General features: G+C 51.7%; 1 protein-coding gene and 1 long non-coding RNA gene across 5 annotated transcripts in view; one reads left to right on the forward strand and one right to left on the reverse strand.

Moving 5' to 3' along the window:
* Window positions 1–3,346: 3,346 nt before the first annotated feature.
* LOC125155764 (uncharacterized) lies at window positions 3,347–6,729 on the reverse strand. Its single transcript, XR_007148336.1, has 3 exons — window positions 5,661–6,729; window positions 4,990–5,144; window positions 3,347–3,799 (listed from the first exon to the last, which is right to left on the reverse strand). It is a non-coding gene; the product is annotated as an uncharacterized LOC125155764 (long non-coding RNA).
* Window positions 6,730–6,887: 158 nt separating this feature from the next.
* The window catches only part of RCSD1 (RCSD domain containing 1), a 73,966-nt gene continuing 62,705 nt past the window's right edge, over window positions 6,888–18,148 (forward strand). Inside the window, exon 1 of one of the 4 annotated variants that reach the window (XM_047841367.1) lies at window positions 6,888–7,426. In XM_047841367.1, the coding sequence (XP_047697323.1) occupies window positions 7,364–7,426 (63 nt within the window). In that variant the 5' untranslated portion in view covers window positions 6,888–7,363. Of the gene's footprint in view, window positions 7,427–7,759; window positions 7,997–18,148 lie in introns of those variants that run through there. The other 3 variants (XM_047841366.1, XM_047841370.1, XM_047841368.1) reach the window with 3 other exon arrangements.

The following is an 18,148-nucleotide window of genomic DNA, read 5'->3' on the forward strand; positions in this document are numbered from 1 at the left end:
ACAAGCAAACCTGCCTCAGCACTTACCGATACTAACAATATCCTACAAGAAATTGTGATACGCAGTTATTCTAGGAAAACGTACTTTTAATTCTGTACCTACCACCCACTTTTCTTTCTAGAAGAAATCAGTCCTTTTTCTTTTTAAGGACAAGGAAAGGGGCGCCTGGGTGGCTCAGTTGCTTACGCATCCGACTTCAGCTCAGGGCATGATCTTGAGGTCCGTGAGTTCGAGCCCCACGCCGGGATTCTTTGCTGACCGCCCAGAGCCTGGAGCCTGCTTCTGATTCTGTGCCTCCCTCTCTCTCTGCCTCCCCCCGTGCCACTCATGCTCTGTCTCTCTCTCTGACTCTCAAAAATGAATAAATGTAAAAAAAAAAAAAAAAAGAATAAGGAAAAATAGATGATTATCTATACCTGCTCCCCCAAACTCAGATGGGAATTAAGACACTTCAAATTCTGACAGTGATTAATCTCATTTATTCAATCTAAATTTTTTTCATTTCCAATAGGTATTAGCCAGGTTTCCCACTTTTTTTTGGGGGGGGTGGCATCGTATTCTCCCATCTCTGTTTATCTCTGTATGTGTGTGTTTCTCTCTCTGCCCTTCTGTCCCATCTCTTTCTCCACATCTCTGCTGAACATTTTTCGAGGAACTCCTTTCCCTGCGCTGGTATATATGTCTGATTTTGTTTTCTAAGTTTGTGTTTATCTGACGCTAAGTTTGTGTCTCTCTGACTCGCTTTCAGCTATAACAAAATATTGTGCTCCAATGGCTGGAGCCACAAACAAATATATTGCTTCACATAACAAGAAATCCAGGGGATAGTCCCTCTAGAACTGGTCAGTTCAGTGCCTTGACAGTCATGGGGGTTCCTTATTTGATGAATATTCACTGAGTGCCTATTTGTGCCGGGCCTCGGTTTAGGTACGTGGAATATACAAGGACCAAAAAAGAAACAAAAGACTCCGCCTTCCTGGAGCTTCTATTCTGGCTCTTCCCAGCTTTGCCTCATAGTAGCAAAATGGTCAATGCACTCCCAGGCATAACATTAGGTAGGAAAACACCCAATATTTATAGAGCTTCTCTTCCAATGTGTTTTTTTATCAGAAAGCATAGGGGTGCCTGGGTGGTGCAGTCGGTTAAGCGTCCGACTTCAGCCAGGTCACGATCTCGCGGTCAGTGAGTTTGAGCCCCGCGTCGGGCTCTGGGCTGATGGCTCAGAGCCTGGAGCCTGTTTCCGATTCTGTGTCTCCCTCTCTCTCTGCCCCTCCCCCGTTCATGCTCTGTCTCTCTCTGTCCCAAAAATAAATAGACGTTGGAAAAAAAAAAAACAAAGAAAGCATAAAGATTTTCCCCTTTTATCTCATTGGCCAACATGTCCTCACGTATTTCTCTCCAATCCAATTTCTGGCAAGAGGAATGTTATTTCCATAATTGGCTTAGACTTTTCAGGATTTACCTCTTGGCTGAAGCTTACAAAACACACTGATACCTGGCACCACTCTCTGTCCACTGGGGTGGGGCCCAGGAATAGATTTTTTTTTTTTATTTTTTTAAATGTTTTATTTATTTTTAAGACAGAGAGAGACAGAGCATGAGTGGGGATGGGTCAGAGACAGGGCGGCAGACACAGAATCCGGAGCAGGCTCCAGGCTCCGAGCTGTCAGCACAGAGCCCGATGCGGGGCTCGAACTCAGGAACTGTGAGATCATGACCTGAGCCCAAGTCAGACGCTCAACAGACTGAGCCACCCAGACGCCCCTAGATATTTTTTTTCAAAGCTCCTTGAGGCATTCTAGTTTACGGCTGGAGGTGAGGCTGGTTCTCAGCCTCTGCTTGAGATGCTTCAAGGCTGAGAAGGTTTGAGATTCCTTGTAGGGCTGCGTAATATCATTCCAGAACATGGGGTCTGCCTCAGAAGGAGAAGGTCGCAATCTTTTGGGGCCTCCAGACCACCCACTTTGGGTTTTTGTCAACACTGTTCCTTGGCTTTGGTGATGAGACCACGTTCCTAGTTGAGCTGCCCCTGCCCCACCCTAGGAAATCCCTAATTGGCCTTCTCTCAGCTTTGGACCCCCCAGCCCCTTCCTAGGTGCACCTGAGCCGAGTGCAGGCTTTGTCAGTATGTACAGCCCTCCCTCAGTCCAGTTTGGTTCTTTGATTTCTTCTTTTTTTTTAATCCTCCAAATCACAAAGATGCATGTAATTATCGCAACCACAGAAAGATATTTGTACAAAGACTTGAATAATCTCCCCCTTCCTGTCTCCATCCTCTGTCATGCCAGAGGACTGGGTATTCTCTGCCTATCGTCTCTCTCCAAAGCAGGGGACAGTAGACCCCTGGCCACCTTGTGGATGTCTGGGTGGGGGTGGAGCGGGGAGGAACAGACGATGGAGGGACTGGATAGGGAGTCAGTTGAAATCAAAGAAATGGGACAGCTCGATTCTTCCCCCACCACCTTTTTTCTTCATTTCTTTAGTTTGAAATCATTTTAAACATTGAGAAAAGCTGTAGGATTAATACAAAGACCCCCACATCGCCTTCACCCAGGAGTCCTTACGGTGTTGCCAATCATCCTAATAATTTCTCTTTTTTTCAGCTTTACTGAGGTATCATTACATGGACCAGTAACACTGTAAGATACTTAAAGTGTATGTGGCCATGATTTGATACAGGTGCATACGATAACCCTTTGATAGACTTTATAGTAAAAAAAAATAAAAATAAAAATAAATAGACTTTCTAGTCAAAGCAGCCAACCCAGAACCACACATGGAACCAGTGGTCACGTGACCTCCATCTCCTTCAGCCTGGGCCCCTTCCCCGCACTTCCTCTGACTGCACTTGGAGACTATGCACCCGTCACTTTGAGGAATGTCTTCCTATGTAGCTTCTGCAACGTTTCCTCGTGATTAGATTCGGGTTATGCACTTTGGGCAAGAATATCACAGAAGTGATGGTATGTTCCTATTGTATCCCATCAGGTAGCATGTGATATCAGTTTGCCCCACTGTTGGTCATGTTTCCTTTGATCACTTGGTTAATATGGTGTCTGTTACAGTTGTTCCCTGTAAAGGTGCCTTCTCCCCTTTGTAATTTTTTTTTATTTTTTTTTAACGTTTTTTTGTTTTATTTATTTTTGGGACAGAGAGAGACAGCGCATGAACGGGGGAGGGGCAGAGAGAGAGAGGGAGACACAGAATCGGAAGCAGGCTCCAGGCGCCGAGCCACCAGCCCAGAGCCCGACGCGGGGCTCGAACTCACGGACCGCGAGATCGTGACCTGAGCGGAAGTCGGACGCTTAACCGACTGCGCCACCCAGGCGCCCCTCTCCCCTTTGTAATTAATGAGTAACTTGTAGGGGCGATCTTTTTAAATCACGTAAAATCCCATTCCTCATCTCGTTTTTCCCCACCGGATTTAACACCCCATAATGTTTCTCACCTGAAATTATAGCTACGATGATTGTCACATGGCAGTTTTCTTCTAAACTTTGTTTTACGTTTCTCCATTGGTATTGTGCGGTAAGAACCTTCTCTTCTCCCACTTGTTTCTTTATATCAGTTTAGACCTATGGACTTCTTTTCTTTTTTTTTTTAAGTTTATTTGGAGAAAGAGAAAGAGCGGGGGGACGGGGAAAGAGAGAATCCCAAGCAGGCTGTATGCTCAGCACAGAACCCGGCGTGGGGCTTGAACTCACGACCATGAGATCGTGACCTAAGCCGATACTCCTGTAAGCGGGCTTCGGTGTCCTTTTAGTGTCTCTCTGTCATTCATTGAGAACTTCCATATTTTCTGTCAAAACAACAAGTTCCAGGCTCATCTTGTTCTTTATGTGCCCCAGCCCTGTCATCACCCATTTTCTCCAAGGAGCCTGTGTTCCTTTAGTGGAGAATGGTATTTAGAAACCAAGACCTGGGCTGTGGGTGCACTGATTGCTACTGGGGTGTCACTGCTCCTACGCTCTCTCAGTGGCTCAAACTAAGAAATAGATGCATGTGTGTATATGCATTGCTATTTACAGCTATCTACAGGCTGAAAGCCATGACTTCACACCATTACCTCCCATTCCAATCCAGCACCAGAGTTCATTCTAGTCCAGTCTAGCTCATTCTAGTCCCCCCACGCCACCCCTTGCATATTCGTACCTCCCTTCACCATCAGTGAGAAACTTCTCTCCCACTGGCTTCGATATATCAACTTATTTGCTCGACTTCCCTGTGTCGCCAACCTCCTGACCCCGAAAGGGCCAATCAAAAGCCTTCCTCATGAGGTCTCCGATCCCTGCTGACGGTTCTCCACACACTTCAACGTCTTCCCTATGGCTCCATTGCTACCCTGCTGCCTTCCTCCTCAATTGACCTTCCGCACATGAAATACGGCTACCGTCTTCCGCTGGGAAACCCTCCATGGCCACGCCATAAACACATAAAAACCCTAAGTCTTTATGCTTTCCTTTCAACGTTTTCAACTCCGTTCCTCAAGGATAGTCACCTGAGGCAGAATGAGTTGTTTTGTTTTTGCCACATTCCCTGAACTGAGGGCTGAAAGATCTATTTTTTTAAAGTTAATTATTTGCAGTCATGCGAGAATATTTGTTGGGTTCCTTGCTCTTAATTTTTTTTAAAGCTTTAGTTACTTAAGCAATCTCTACACCCCATGTGGGGCTCGAACTCATGACCCCGAGGTCAAGAGTCGTATGCTCTTCCAACCCAGCCAGCCAGGTGCCCCTTCCTGCTCTTCATTTTAAAAATAGACCATCCGCAGTACGCTGTGGCCGCTCACTAAGAGCTGACTGAATGAGCTCTTGACAATTCTGTTCAAAAATTAAGTTACTGCCTAACTTCTCATGGCCTTCAATGATCTTTTCTCCCCGTGCCTCTTTTCGCCCCTTGGAGACCTATCTATGGAAAAGGCTTTGTCTTTGATTTAAAGACAAAGATTCTACTAATTTGCTCCACTTATTCGTTTGTCCACTCACTCACCAAGTATCTGTTGAGGGCCTGCCATATGCGTCCGGCTGCCCGTGGTGATATGGGCTCCACTATGGGATCCCTGCCCTGGCTGTGTCTCTACTGCTCCCCTGTTCTTCATCCTGCCCTGGCCTTTATTTACTGCTTGGCTGGTTCAGACTGCAAGGCTGTGTGAAGGGGGCGTGGGAGAAAGTAAAGGAAGTGGGTCCTGATGAGACAGCCAGCCCCCCAGAGAGGGAGGGGAACCACCCCCTCCGAGCCACTTTCCCTTCCCCTTAGGCTGTCAGCTTCTCCCAGCCCATAGGGCAGCAAGTCACAATCCCAGGTGACCCAGCAAAAACAGAGGGTTTACCAGCGGGCTATCGCGACTCTGGCTTCTGGGGATCTTCTGGCGGGGCAGGAGGGGCAGAAGGGGGACACACCCCCCACCCCTACTCATGGCTGCTGAAACTGAGCTCAGAGCTGTCGCTCCCCCCCCCCCCCCGACCCCTCTCTCCCCATTTTCCATTCCTGCCTCCAGTGAAGGTCTCTGCCTAGGGCCCAAAGCTGCAGCAGCTTTCTACTCTGCAGATCTTGAGACCCCGGAGCATGGCAGAGGCCGAGTTTGTTCGCACTGTGGGCTATGGGTTCTCACTGGGCAAGGGAAGGCCTGGGGCAGGGCGTGGGGTGCAGCTGCGAGTTACCTTGGGTGACTGAGATGCTATCTGGGCCTAACGGTTTCCTTTGGGTAGGCACTTCCGTCCTTCTGTTTTGAAGCCAGAAACCTGCGCTGGGGCAGTCCCCTCGGCTCCCTTTCTGAGCCGAAAGGAAGGGTGACAAGATGGAGGCAGAAAGAGGCGCCATGAGTCAGGGTTAGAAGACATGGTAAGAAACTATGTTCCTGTCACCAGCTCAGCCATGCTCCTTTAAAAGGAAGAAAGGAAGGGGCGCTGAGAGCGGCTCAGTCGTTAGGCGTCCGATTTCAGATCAGGTCATGATCTCACGGTTCATGAGTTCGAGCCCCGCATCGGGCTCTGGGCTGACAGCTCAGAGCCTGGAGCCTGCTTCAGATTCTGGGTTTCCTTCTCTTTCTGCCCCTCCCCTGCTCATGCTCTGTCTCTCACATCGTCTGAAAAAATAAATAAACATTTAAAAAAAAAATTTTTTTTTTTAAAAAGGAAGGAAAACAATCACAGCCACAAGTATGCATTGGAAGGTACCAGGAAATTTCCTTTCCTGCTGCCAGTCCTGCCTTAGAGTCCTCACATCTGTAGCTGCGTGGCTGAAATGGGGAGGGGACCCTTTCCTTGGGCCCCAGAATGCCCTGCTCTAAATAAAAGAAAGATCTGGTCCCTACCGATTGGAGCGTGTACACAAAGTGAAACATTGTAAAAATAGCTGCTCTTCTCAGAGTGACTACTAAACTGTACAGATTGAGGAAACCGGGGATCAGAGAGGTCAAGTGACCTGCCCAAGGAAACTCAGCAAGAAAGTAGCAGAGCTAGAATACAACCCTCAATCTGTTCCTGAAAGTCAGGCTTTAGAAGGTTCTATGATAGGAAGAAAGTCATGTTTCTAAGACTGGTACCCAAAGCAGCAATCGAAGGGCCTGAAAGCCCCCGGGGTGGTGTTGGGATGAACAGCAGAGTCAAGGCAGCTCTCCCTAGTGTGAGCAAACTCTCAACTTGTTTCCTTTATGGGATGCTCCGTATATTTCCCTTCCCAGGGCCCTCTGCCTCTGAAGAGGGCCCTCCCTGTCCCGGGTGCCCTGGGTGAGGCCTTGGGCATGGGGGCAGGACAGGAGGCCTCCCTCCCTGCCAGCCAATCCCCCCCCCCCCCCCATAATCGCTGCACCCACGTCCCCTCTTCTCTCTGTCCTGGGAGGAGGGATCCAGAAGGGGCACCTGGGGCCGGTGGCCAGTATACAAGCTGGTAGCAGATTCCAGGTCCCACATCCCTCCGGTGTGGCCTCCTCATCTTCCAGCCTCTTGGCTGCTCAGAGGGCTGGGACAGCGCTGGGGGAGGGCTGCTATGCTGGGTCTTCTGGGAATCGGATGTTCAGGATCTTGGCCTTTACTCTATTTAACAGGAACGGGAAAAGGCCCTTTAGCAAGCAGCTTGCGGGAGCTGAAATTCCCACAGAATCCAATGCATCAGTCTAATCAGGGGAAAAGAAAAAGATTTCACGCCACAGGGAACCTGAAAATCTTTGCTTGGATTTCTTGTCCTTCCTCCCCAACCCTCCCCCTCCCCCCCCACCCCGCCCTAAACACAGATGAGAGACGGATAGACTGATAGCGGTTTCCTGAAAATGTGACCGTGCACGTGGAAAAGAAAGGCGATGAAAATAGGAAAGGTGGTCCTGTCGGTGCCACACTGAGCGTTGCCACAGCTCCCGTCTGGGGCCATGAGAGAGCACAGACGCCTCCACAGTCCTCTCGCTCCCACGCCAGAACGCCAGGAAACCCAGGTATGACATGAATGCAATAATTTCAAAAAAAAAAAAAAAAAAAGAAAGGACGAAAGCAACAAGGATGCACGTAAAAGAAACAGAAAAGAGGGGAGAGGAAAGGAATAGAAGAACAACTTTAACTTTTAGAGCCAGAAAAAGGCATGTGAAAGGAGCCCTGAAAAGGGCTGGGACCCGGGCAGAGACCGGGGTCCGGCGGAAACTTCGCGAGGAAGAGGGGCCAGGCGGTTGTCCCATCCCCATGTTTGGGCAGATTAATGGAGTCGCGGCTCCCTCGCCCGAGTCCTGCCCTGGGAGGGGACAGTATCTGTTTAGATTTGCGTCTAAATTTAAACCCTGATCGCCGGCCTCCCTCCCCCGCTCCCCACCCCTTCCCCCCTCCCCCCACCCCCGGCCTCCCCCCTCCCTCGTGCTCTCGCGCAGGGCCGGGCCGCCCGCAGTCCCGAGCGAGGCAGCCGGCGCGCCGCCGCCCCCTTGCCCTGCGCGCCGCAGCCCCGGCCCGGCGGGCGCGGGGAGCCGAGCGGACAGCGAGCGCGGCCGCCGCGGAGCCGGCACCTGGAGGCCATGGAGGTAAAGCCCCGGGCGCAGGGCTGGGGGCGCGGGGCTGCGGCCGCCCCCCAGGGGAGGGTGGACGCGCCCCGGAGCGCCCCGTGCTCCCCGGGAGACACCCCCCCCCGGGGCGGCGGGGGGACCCGAGAGGGAGCGCGCGGAGTGGGGGGTGGGGTGGGGGAGGTCGAGGGTCCCGTCCGGGGGCTCCAGGTGTGGGGTGTGGACCTCCCGGCTTCAGAATCCAAGAGCGCGGTGCAGCCGACTGCGTAAACGGGCGACCGCGTGGGCGAACACTCGCACGGAAGCCGAAGCCCCCGAATCTGCAGAGCGGACGGGTACCGAAAAGGGAAACAGAACAGGCGACGCGAGGCACTTCTGTGCCCGCCTGTGGGCTTCCCTTTTCCACTGCAGACTGGTCTCTTACAGAGAGTCCTCTTGCTTGTCAAGCCCCAGTCTGTCGCATGTCCTTTCAGAACTTTCCGGGAAGCTCCCGTCGTGGGCAGTGAAATGGCACCGTTTCTGATACACGCGCGAGTCCCCTGCGTGTCCCCGCCGTCTGAGGTGTGCCGGCCGCGTGGGGGGGGGGCGCACCCCGGGGGAGGCTCTCCGCGGCTCCCTTCTGTGCGTGGGTCTTTCCTGGCGCTGTTCCGGCCTCAGTGGGGTCCAGGCGCCGCTTTCCTGTGCAGGAATGTCCGCTGGATTCCCCGGTCCCTCCCTTGGCCACATTTGGAGGCGTCCGTAGATTTCCCCCTTGAAACGGAGACCTGACCTTCAGCCCTCAGCCAATCTTAGCAGGACAGGGCTTTCGAAAACGACGAAAGGAGAAGGTGCAAATGTTATGTGGCTTCTAAGGTGATTCCCACCCACATTCACCGCTGGAAGTGCGCCTGCCAGGGGTGCCACTCCCACCCATGTTCAAAACGAAAACTGTTCCTCCTGAGGCTGGCAGCGACAATCAACTCACAGACAGTTTTCTCTCTTCCCAGCTCCAGGCTCTGTGCAGGAGCCCTGGGTGGCTGTCCTAAGCTAGACTCTCTGCTGGGCCTGCCTCTGTGACTTCTCTGCAGGGCTGTGGGTCTGTATGGAGCAGGCATCCCGCATTCAGGCATGCAGCTCGACCGGTTGTCTTCAGGGAACAGGGATCGTCTTCAGGGAGCCTGCAGAGTGTGGGATGGACCCTCCGTAGAAGCATTTGCAAGTCAGGGAAACTCAGGCAGATCTGGGCTGCGGAAGGGTGGCAGGGAACTCGGCAAAGCTCAGCAGGTGGTGTTCACAGTCGGCCTCGGGATTCTTTTCCCCGATACGGCCTCAGGGCAGATCAGGGCAGATCAGGGCCGAGGAGGGAGATGCCCCCCCCTCCCCCCACCCCCGGGGCGCCTGGGTGGTCAGGCAGGGTGAATGAAAGCTCCTAGAGAAGTTGCTTGAGAAGTGGGTTCCCTCAGGGGCACCTGGGTGGCTCAGTCAACTTCCACTCAGGTCGTGATTTCACGGTTCCTGAGTTTGAGCCCCGTGTCAAGCTCTGTGCAGACAGCTCAGAGCCTGGAGCCCGCTGTGGCTGTAATTCTGTGTCTCCCTCTCTCTCTCTGCCCCTCACCCACTCGTGCTCTGTCTCTCTCTCTCTCTCTCTCTCTCAAAAATAAATAGACATTAAAAATGTTAAAAAGTGGGTTCCCTCCTCTGGGAGAGTACAGGGGGCCTCAGGCCCTAGGCTAGAGGTTCAATATGATGTAGGACCTGGCTCATTTCTCGCAGAAATGGACTGGGGATAAGAGCAAAGCACGCTTTAGGCTTAAAAGCATGTTGCCGCTTGAGGGCCAAATGCGTGTGTGAACTTTGTTCTGGGAAGAGATAGAGGGACTCCTTCCACAGAGACACTCTTCTCCCTCAGCTGAGGAAGGAATGGTGTGCGGGGAGGGGCGGGGGGGGGCGGGGAGACCCTGAAATTCTCACCTGAGCAACTTCCTGTGTGCCTTGGGGCCGGTGTTGGTGGGGGGAGCCCCCCTCTCTGTGCCCCCCCCTCCCGGCTCCAGAGATGCGTAGTGTAGTTACTGATGGGCGAATCTCACCAAGATGGGGGGTGTGGGGGGTGAGGGGGGATGAGAGGAATTGCTCAGCTAGCCAGGAAGTCTGTCAGTGTGCCCTGCTTTTGAAGTTTCTTTGTCAAAACGACTGAAAAAAAGAACTTGGACTGCGGGCCCTGGAAAAGGAAGTAAAGAGGAAACCGAGAGGCTGGGGAAGTGACAGTTCTGAACCAGGAAGTAAACTTTTTGTGGGGGGTCATGGTATGCAGGAGTGGGGTTTGGCAACTCCTGCCAACTCGCAGAGTAAAACCCTCTTTTGAGAGATGAGACTCCCTTTTGAGCTTGAAGGCACCACTATACTTGGGGAGAAACTGAGTTATATTAGCTGCATTAGGAATTCAAGTCAGACCAACAGGGCTGACTCAACATTCATTCTCTAGAACCCACTTGCCTATTAGAAGTCTTTGGCGAACGTTTTCTTTTTTTAAGTCACTGTTCCCATTATTGACAGTCTCAATCATTACTTCAGCCCTCATTAAGCCCTCTGGAATAAACAAGATAAAGATGGGTTTTAAAAGCTCACACACAGTCCGGTAGGGGAGATGGGACTTACTAGACCCCGTCGTGGACGCAATTTTCAGATGGGTGAATGCCAAATGAATGACTACTGCAGATCGTTAAGTGCTACAGTATTCCGATATTTCGAGGTGAGACTTGACAGAAGCCTTGAAAGCAGGGTGGGTGGTGAGGAGGAGAAGGCATAAGGAATGGGTACAGGGAGAACATGCCAGCTTTGTTCAGGAAAGTAGGCCAGTTGGCTGGAGAGGAAGGTAGGGAAGCAGTGAGAGAGAAAAAAAAAAAAAATGAAAGTAATAAGATAAAAACCACAGGGCCTCCAAGTATAGTGGATGCTGGCCAAGTGGGTGAGTGGGAGCTGGAATCCAAGCCATCTGGAGGAAGGGGTTACTTTCTCTTCACACAAAGTCTCCTTGTCTCGCTGTGCCCCCAAAGGGGTGCCTTTTTCTAATTCAGACAGAGGCCAGCTGCAGGCCTCAAAGGCCAGGTAGTGGATGGCCCCGGGTTCTGCTCCATGGACAGTAGGAAACTGCCGGGCATTTAGCAAGATGGCGGCCCGGAGGTTGCAGGGATGAGGTGGCAGAAATGCCAGTTCATTGAGTGAGCAGAGGAAGTAGGCTGAGAAGCTTCTCTGAGGGTCCACGTCCAGAGTCTGACTTCGAGAGACAAAAAGGATGGAAACGAAGCAGGAGTGAAGACCCCGTGTTGAAGGAGAAATGAGAATTGACGTCTGTGTGTGAGCTCAGTTAGCACAGTGCCTAGAAGTATAATCATCTCATTTCTCAAGAGAAGTTTGCTTGGGAAATGAATTAACAGCAACAGGGAACTCCTTGACCTCTCTGTCCACGGCTCCAGTGTCTCCGCCTTGGGAAGCCTTCCCAGGTGCCCCCAGGGTCGTCGACCGAGCTCTCAGAGCACTTTGTTCAAGCTGCATTAGAGTCCTAGGCCGGCTTGGAACTGCCTGCCCACCTGGCCCTCTCCCTGGAAGGCCCAACAGACCGTAAATGGTTTTTGAACGAGGAAATAAATAAATGATTGATGATGGGAGAGAGATCGGATTTTGTAATTTAATCTTATTTGTTTTAATTTATTTATTTTTTTTTTTACATTTTTTTATTTTTGAGAGACAGAGACAGACTATGAGCAGGGGAGAGGCAGAGAGAGAGAGAGGGAGACACAGAATCGGAAGCAGGCTCCAGGCTCTGAGCTGTCAGCGTGGAGCCTGGTGCCGGGCTCAAACTCACAAACCGCGAGATCATGACCTGAACCGAAGTCGGACGCCTAACTGCCTGAGCCACCCAGGCGCCCCAATGGGATTTTTTTTTTTAAAGCAAGGTTCAGGTATATTGGTTTTGAGATGCCCAGCACTCCATGAGAAATACAGGCCTCCCAAGATGCAAATGCGATTCATTTTTAGAAGAGATCATAGGTGACATCACTATGGATAGGAGCCCAGAAGAGAGAATTATATAGTAAAGAAAGAGCTGGAGAGTTAGGACATCTACGTTAAATTAATATCCTTAGTTGTTTAAATATAAGTTGCAGGCCCTATCAAATAGCCTGAGAGTGCTTGCAAAAAGTTTAATTTTTACAGACTAAATGCTTCACGTGTTCAACTAATAGTAGACACGGGAAAATTAAACTTATCTCCCACGGCCATATGTCTATTTTGTTGAACAAATGAAAGATTTAGTCTGGGACAATTAAACTTTATTGCCACTGAACAAACAATGGACTTCTAATTTAGATGGAGACAGTTAATGAGCCCTTTTCTCTGAGGCAACTCCACGTCCTTCCCAGATACTCTTGGTTATTCGTCCATTTATTCCGTATTTACTGAGCATTTATTGCATACTGGAGCTTGTGTTTGAAATGTCACCCGTGGGGCTGTCATATCTTTTATCCTTGCAGACTATCAGCAGCACGATGACAAGAGAAAGAGGGAGGTACAGAGTGTGTGTGTACGTGTGTGTGTGCCTGTATATTTAACGTATTCCGTTTGTAACCTGCTTTTTCACTGATTTTTTTTTTTATTTCATTCCATATATATTTTTTTTAACCACAATTTCACCAACAGCCTTTGCTGGTTTTGGACTCCCCCTCTCACTGAGCCATATGTTGGCTGCTGGCTGGAGTTTATGGTCATAATCAGGGACCGCATGGCCTCTGGAAGCTGGCGTTTAGCTCGGAGGACTTGTGGGCATGCCCCCATAGCCCCACATTCCTCTCTGGCTCCCAGGTGCTCTGTGGGCCCACAAAGTTACACTGGCTTCCACTTAGCTGACACCTTTCATTCAAGGGGCTGCAGTAACAGCGGGAACTTGGGGCAGTCGAACTGGAAGGGCCCAGGCCCGATCACAGGAGGGGTGAGTGTGCATTCCTGGGAGGGAGTCAGGTTTCAGAGCCTGATCCGCAGGGAGCCTCCTCTGGGCAAGGCGAGCGGTTCCGTGGGAAATCTGAACGCTGGCGGCTCAGCAGCCCGGTAATCTTATCAGGGCCACAGGGGAAAGCATTTTGGTTCCAGAGAAGTCTGAAGGCAGCCCTGCCTTCCTCTAGTAGTTGTAGGTTTGCAGCCAGCTTGACCAGCCCTACTCCACTCACTACAATTGAAACATCTCAAGGCTGTGGGTGGAATGAAACCATCTCTCGCTGTCCCCCCTCCGCGCCCCTTCACCCCTCTCCCCGCGCCCCCCCCCCCCCCCCCATCGTAAGGGAGGAAGCCGAGACACTGAGGTTGCTGTTGGACCTTTGGAAAGCCAACAGCAATGCTTCTCTCGTCTGGGGAGGACTGCAGCCTAAGCCTTGAGAAGTGCGATCGTCAGTTTCAGCACAAAAGCGATACCACTTCATGTTCGGCCTTCGGGGTGTCATACGGACATTTTTATCTCTGTGTGCAAAAGGGGACAAACGATACTGCGGACACAGTGCTAGGGCTTGGTGGCCGCCATCAGCCTTACTGCCTTGAGGCTCTCCAGGAGCTCACCTCCTGAATGGATCTACCTGAGTCAGACCGGCGAGGACACTGCCCTTGTACCCTGGTCGTTTGGGCAGTGAACGCCCCATCTTCTTCCTTTGGGGGCCTCCTGGATACCTGTCTTCCAGGGGATTGTGGACAATGACGGCTGAGCCTGTGAGGCTCCCCTGTAAAGGCTCATTTGGATGGGTCACATCCTTTTCTGGGAGAAGGGCCTCCAGCCACTGCAATCACAGCTCCAGTGGCTCCCTGGGAAGGTGATGTGGATGTGTAGGACGTGTAGGAGACCTTTCTGAGATGCCATCAGAGCCCATCCTTAATGGATAGTGTTGGGGCCCCCAGGCTGGAAGCACTGAGAAATTCCAAACACCGGAGTCCGACATTCTCTCCAGCCAAGAAACTAAGTGTCTGCATCGCCAGACGTCCCCAGCCTTTTGTTTGGAACCTGCTTGTGCCATATCAGGACCACCCTCCTGGCCTCGGGTAGCAATCACAGCTCTTTCCCAGACTGGATGTTCTGTAATCGATCCCTACCAATTCACAGGATACCACACCCTCGCTCTTTAATCAGGCCAGGCACTGGGGGCACAAAGATAAACGCCTCACCCCGCCCAGCCTTGCAGAATTCAGGTCTGGGGGCAGGGCGAGCACCCAACAGTGCAGAACTGAGGTTTGAGCTCCCAAGCACCCAGGAGAGGCAACGCACCTGGCCTGAATTCAGGGGGACTTCCTGTGACAGACCGTTTCTAAGTTGAGTCTTGAGACATGAGTAGGAGTCTTGGTGCACAAAATTGGGACAAGTGTTCCAGTGAGAGGAAGTGACAAGAGCCAAGTGTTTGGTGCTCGAAACAGCATGGTGTGCCTGGGGAACCACCTGCCGTTCGTTCCTGGAGGATAAAGCGAGATAAAGGTATTTGCAGTTGGGGGACAGGATGGGGTTACAGAGAAATGTAACTTACAGTTCCCGCCTTAAAGGAGCTCTCTTCTATTTGGGGAGACAAGATGTACACACATGACATAACATAAAAAAAAAATTCAAGATAGTGTCTTGGTAAGGTCTCAGGTGTGTAGGAGTTCAAAGGCAGCCTCTCTAATGGGAGCCAGAGAAAACTTGCTTCCTCTGCCGGGGATCCCCCCACAAAGGTGCAGCCTCCTGGCGGCCCTGGGGGTGCTCAGCCATGGGGCTTTCAACCCAGTGACGAGCGTGCTGTGCCCCAGGCCTGCACCTACACACTCTTGCTGAGGAAATCCATATGAAACGGGCTGCGGGCCCCAGGGGAATGCCTTTGGTCAGGCTCACCAGAAGTCACCCCCACGGCCCTCTTTCCTTCCCCGACAGAAAGAGGCCTCTGGGACGGGGCACCTGGGTGGCTCACTCCGTGAAGCGTCTGACTTCGGCTCAGGTCATGATCTCACGGTTTGTGAGTTTGAGCCCCGCGTCGGGCTCTGTGCCCGGAGCCTGCTTCAGATGCTGTGTCTCCCTCTCTCTCTCTGCCCCTCCCCTGCTCACGCTCTGTCTCTCTCAAAAATGAATAAACTTTGAAGAAAAAAAAGAGAAAAAGAAAGAAAGAAAGAAAGAAAGAAAGAAAGAAAGAAAGAAAGAAGGAAAGGAAAAGAGAAGAGAAAAGGAAAAGAAAAAAGAAAAGAAAAGAAAAGAAAAGAAAAGAAAAGAAAAGAAAAAAGAAAAGGCTTCTGGGAATAACCAGGCTCACAAAAAACCTCCTTGTCCATTCACACCTCTACCTGCAACCCCTCTCATTCTTCCCACTGTGGCTGTTGTGGCCGCACAGCGTGTGCATGTTCTAGAAAACCGGCATTTACCTTTGGCCCAGGGCAGCACAGGGACAGGCGAGGTGGGCCCAGCAGCAGCCGAGCATGTGCATCGCCCCGGCCGGACCCAGCCACACAGCACAACAGAAACAGGAAGCTGAGCTTGTGGCTGCTATTACGAAAGCCCAGCACCCACAGCAGAGGTCACTAAGAATTTACGTGTCACAATATGCCACCCAGGGCTTCAGGCGCCCTCGGGGCCTCCCCTGCAGACCCTCGCCCAGCACATGAGCTAAAGGGACAGCTCTGCCAGCATGAGGGGGTGGCCCCACGTCACACACCCTCCCTCCCCCCGCAAAATACATTCCCAGGCTTTGGGTCTCTGGCTCGTCTTGCTTTTGAGGTATGTTTTGATGGATCAGGGAGAAGTTCTGAGCAACCACATCGATGTCAGTGTGGGAGTGCCTACTAAAATAGAGGTTTTGCCTAAGTTTATCCTTTTTTAGTCCTCATAAAGACCCACCACATCTGTTTTCGTCAGTGTGATCCAGTTATGTCTAGAAGGTGACGGTAGTCTGGAAGAGCCAGCCCCCCCATCGGCCCCTGTTCTTTGTCCTGCACTGGAGAGGCTCTGACCGCCCCCACAGTGCCTGTGTGCTCACGGGGAGACCACAGGCCCCTCGGCCTGGCCACTCCTTCAGCTCAGGGCCAGCATACAGTGGAGGCCAGGTGGCTAGGCCCGGGGCCTTAAAGGTCGGGCAGAGATTTACTCTGAGACCTTGCTACATATCGGAAAGATTTGCAAAAGGTTCCAGCTGTATCTCTGGGTGAAACTAGCCTAAGCGTCTATGGCCAAAAAAAAAAAAAAAAAAAAAGGAAGTTTAAATAAAAATTCAATTTTAGGGCTTAGGGTTTTGAGAGCAAGAAGGACTGTTAGCAATCTCTCCCATTCTGTTCATTTTATTTATTTATTTTTAAATTTTTTAACCTTTATTTTCAGAGAGAGAGAGAGAAAGAGAGAGAGTGAGTGAGGGGCAGAGAAAGAGAATCCCAAGCAGGCTTCACGCTGCCGGTGCAGAACCCAGCGCGGGGCTTGAACCCACAAAACCACAAGATCGTGACTTGATCTTGTCAGACGCTTAACCGACTGAGCCACCCAGGTGTCCCTATTCCATCCATTTTAAACATGAGGAAGCTAAACAGAAATGCTTGACCGATGGTCATGCTTAAAATCAGTTAGTGACGGGGCACCTGGGTGGCTCAGTTGGTTAATCGACCGACTTCGGCTCAGGTCATGATCTCGCGGTCTGTGAGTTCAAGCCCCGCGTGGGGCTCTGGGCTGACAGCTCAGAGCCTGGAGCCTGCCTCATATTCTGGGTCTCCCTCTCTCTCTCTCTCTCTGCCCTCTCCCGCTCATGCTGTCTCTCTCTGTCTCTCAAAAATAAAATAAACATTAAAAAAAAAAAATCAGTTAGTGGCAAAGTCAGACCTCCGCCGAAGGACTCTGGGTGCTCGGCACAGGAACTTCCCTTGTACGGGGCGCTGCACATCCGTGTGTTGAAATCAGCTCGTAATTCCTTTCTTGCCTCCCCAGTTCTGTGTATGGTCTACGTGCAGGCAGCGGTGCTCAGTTTCCTAGGTCATACCCAGCAAGCACCATTAACTCTGGGAGAGACAGGGACAGGAACAGCTTTTATTGTCATTGTTCTAACCCAGGAGCGCAGAGATTGGGGGGGGGGGTGTGCTTGGAGGCCCAACCCCCCCAGGTGCAGTGCTATTCCTTGTTCTTCTAGCCTCCCTCGAGGGGTCTTCCTGGGAGAGCCCCTGGCCCCTGTTTCCCAGTCGTGCCCAAATCCCCTCCCCTCCCCTGAAGTGAAGTATGCGGGAGAAGAACCAGGTTCCAAGCCCCTGTGTTTTCAGGGGCGACGAATGGGAGGCCCCGAGAGCTGCCGACGCCCAGGCGACAGCAAAGCGCCCGAGTGCTGCCCACGTGGGGGTCCAGAGCCCGTGGAGATGGCAGATAGAAGAGTTTGCTGGGACTGCCACAACGTGGCTGCAAACGAGGTGGCTTAAAACAGCAGGGATGTATCCTCTGGGTTCTGGAGGCCAGATGGCTGCAATTGGTGTCCCAGGGCCACATTCCCTAAGGAGGCTCAGGGGAGTCTGTTCCCCGCCTCTTCCAGCTCCTGGCAGGCGCCGGCTTCCTTGGCTTGTGGCCACTGCAATCTTTGCCTCACGTTCAGGTTACCTTCTCCTCTGTGTGTCTCTCGTAAGGACATGTGTCATTGGATTTAGGGCCCACACTGATAATCCAGGGGAAGTTCCCCATCTCAGAATCAATACCCTTTTACTAAACGAGGTAACATTCCCAGGTTCCAGAGACCGTGGAGTGATCATATCTTCTTGGAGGGTGCCGCGTAGCTCACTACAGCGGGCAACTTGCTGTCCGTTCTAGGGGCAGGGGACTTGGGGATTGGCAGGGTGAATCCTTGGTCATTGCAAGCCACATTGGGACAATACCGCCTCTGTCACTGCCCTTGAGTGAATTACCAGTGAATATTTGTTGATATCTGTTGTGTGACCAATTTCCTGCCTCTCGGGTAGCAAGACCCACATCGGGGTGGATCGCAGCCACATCTCTTTCTGGTCAGAGCCACAGTTGGGAGACGAGGTCCACAGGGTGCCATGGGACATTGCCATGGAGCTATAAAGATTATCTCCCCCTGGTCTGGTCTCTTTCCAATGAGATAAGTGTGGTATTAGCTGGCTGGGAGGAGCCACTTAAGATTATCCAGGATCAACTCCACATTCAGAAAGGATTGTGCCAACAAG

The sequence above is a fragment of the Prionailurus viverrinus genome, chromosome F1, assembly GCF_022837055.1.
Source record: "Prionailurus viverrinus isolate Anna chromosome F1, UM_Priviv_1.0, whole genome shotgun sequence".
NCBI classification, from domain to species: domain Eukaryota; kingdom Metazoa; phylum Chordata; class Mammalia; order Carnivora; family Felidae; genus Prionailurus; species Prionailurus viverrinus.